Source organism: Genypterus blacodes, unplaced genomic scaffold (assembly GCF_046128005.1).
Source record: "Genypterus blacodes isolate CSIRO-AG114 ecotype Tasmania unplaced genomic scaffold, CSIRO-AGI_Gbla_v1 ptg000040l_1, whole genome shotgun sequence".
Lineage (NCBI taxonomy): Eukaryota > Metazoa > Chordata > Actinopteri > Ophidiiformes > Ophidiidae > Genypterus > Genypterus blacodes.
In genome coordinates this window covers 3,058,502-3,060,211 of record NW_027466853.1, presented here as the reverse complement: position 1 = coordinate 3,060,211, position 1,710 = coordinate 3,058,502, and the positions used below count along the sequence as shown (strand labels likewise).

Genomic DNA, 1,710 nt, shown 5'->3' with positions numbered 1-1,710 from the left:
ATCTTAAAAATCGAAAGCATCGCCATAGCAACAAAAAAAGAAGAGAAAAACCAACAAACATAAGCCGATAAGTTAGGTGAAGCACATAGGTAGTAGAGACATTCAGGTAGTCGAGGAGGATTCATGCAAAGAACCAAACTCACCTCCAGGTTCCACTAAGACTCTTGTAAGCCAAATACAACAAACACCACACACCACACACACACACACACACACACACACACACACACTCACTCACTCGAGACGACACGACGTGAAACACCGACACATGATATAAAAACAAACTCGGCGTCGTTAGAACAACACGAAGGTAAACATGAACAGTGTGAGTGGCGGCACGAACACTAACTGTCCCTCCGCCGCTCCTTGTTATCCTTCTTCATCTTCATCCTGCGGTTCTGGAACCAGATCTTCACCTGCCGCTCGGTCAGGCTCAGCAGTCTCGCTACCTCGTACCTGCGGTCCCGGGGCAGATACATGTTAAACAGAAACTCCTTCTCCAGTTCGAGGATCTGGTGCTTTGTGTAGGGACACCGCTTCTTCCTGCTGGGTTTAGCGTGCAGCCAGTTTGACGACGGGTTATCTGGAAATATAAGGGGGGAGGGTGGTGAGACAGGGAGAGTTAATACTCTCAGATTATTATTATTACACTATGAATATATTAAATCTGTATGATCTAGACTCTGCTGCCTCAGTCTCCCAGATGACCAGATCATTGACCCCTGCTGCCTATTCTCAAAGTCTATATACTAATTAGCTCATGCGCATTCAGGCCAAAACATCAATGTCTTAGTCCGCTCTAACATCATCTGCGGTAGATATACCGACGACAGGCTAAAGATAAATGAAGCATCTCGTACTTGCGTCTGTCTCCTTCCTCTCCTCCACGGGCGCGCCGTCCTCCTCCTCCTCCGTAGCTTTGCTCTCGCAGCCTGTTTTCGCACGCAGCGTCTCTCCGTGTTCAATGTCAGACAGAAGCGGTGTGGGAGTCACCAGAGTCGCGCACTCTCCGTTCCCAATCACAGGCTCGGGTTTGATCTCATAGTGCACCGCGGCGGAAGGTAATCCCGTTAGGCACAGGGACGTGGAGATCGGATCCAGCGCCCAGGAGCGCGTAAACATTCCGTCACCGTCTCCACCAGCGTGGTGGTGATGGATGTAAGCCGAGCTGGGCGGGTGCACCGGGATGGGGCTCCAAGACCCGCCAAACAGAGACGATTTCGCCCGCAATGGGCATGACTCCTGTCCGCCATATTCCCCCAGCATCGCCTGCTCCACCCCTGCAATTGACGAGTACCTCGGTGCCAGATCCTCCTGTTCGGGAAGAACACGCGAGTCCACGTAGTAACCGGTCCCCAGTGCGGACATGGCGCAGTGCAAAGCGGAAGCGAGCGCGTACAAAACACTCACAGACACACAATAAGGCGGTAAAAACAGGTTCAATGCATTATGGTGCCCCGCTTTCCTGCGCCAGGAGCTCAATACGGCCGCTAAGTTGAATCCTGCCAAAGCCTGGATAGGGCGCTTCGAACACGTGACCGTGGGACAGAACAATAAATAATAAATCAGCCCACTGCTCAACTAAATGGCCTCCATTTCCCCCGCATATTTTAATAGCGTTACCCCCGCGCCTTTACTGGGGAATGTTTCGTTTTATAAGCAATAAACCAGGTGATTTTGGGGGACATTTGCTTTACAAAGTAAAAAAAA

The 1,710-nt window shown here is 50.8% G+C and overlaps 1 protein-coding gene across 1 annotated transcript; it reads right to left on the bottom strand.

The window, feature by feature from the left end:
* Positions 1-344: 344 nt before the first annotated feature.
* On the bottom strand, positions 345-1,368 carry hoxa9b (homeobox A9b). Its single transcript, XM_076148553.1, has 2 exons — positions 861-1,368; positions 345-583 (listed from the first exon to the last, which is right to left on the bottom strand). Exons 1-2 carry the CDS (start codon positions 1,366-1,368, stop codon positions 345-347), a joined length of 747 nt encoding a protein of 248 aa, XP_076004668.1.
* Positions 1,369-1,710: the final 342 nt, after the last annotated feature.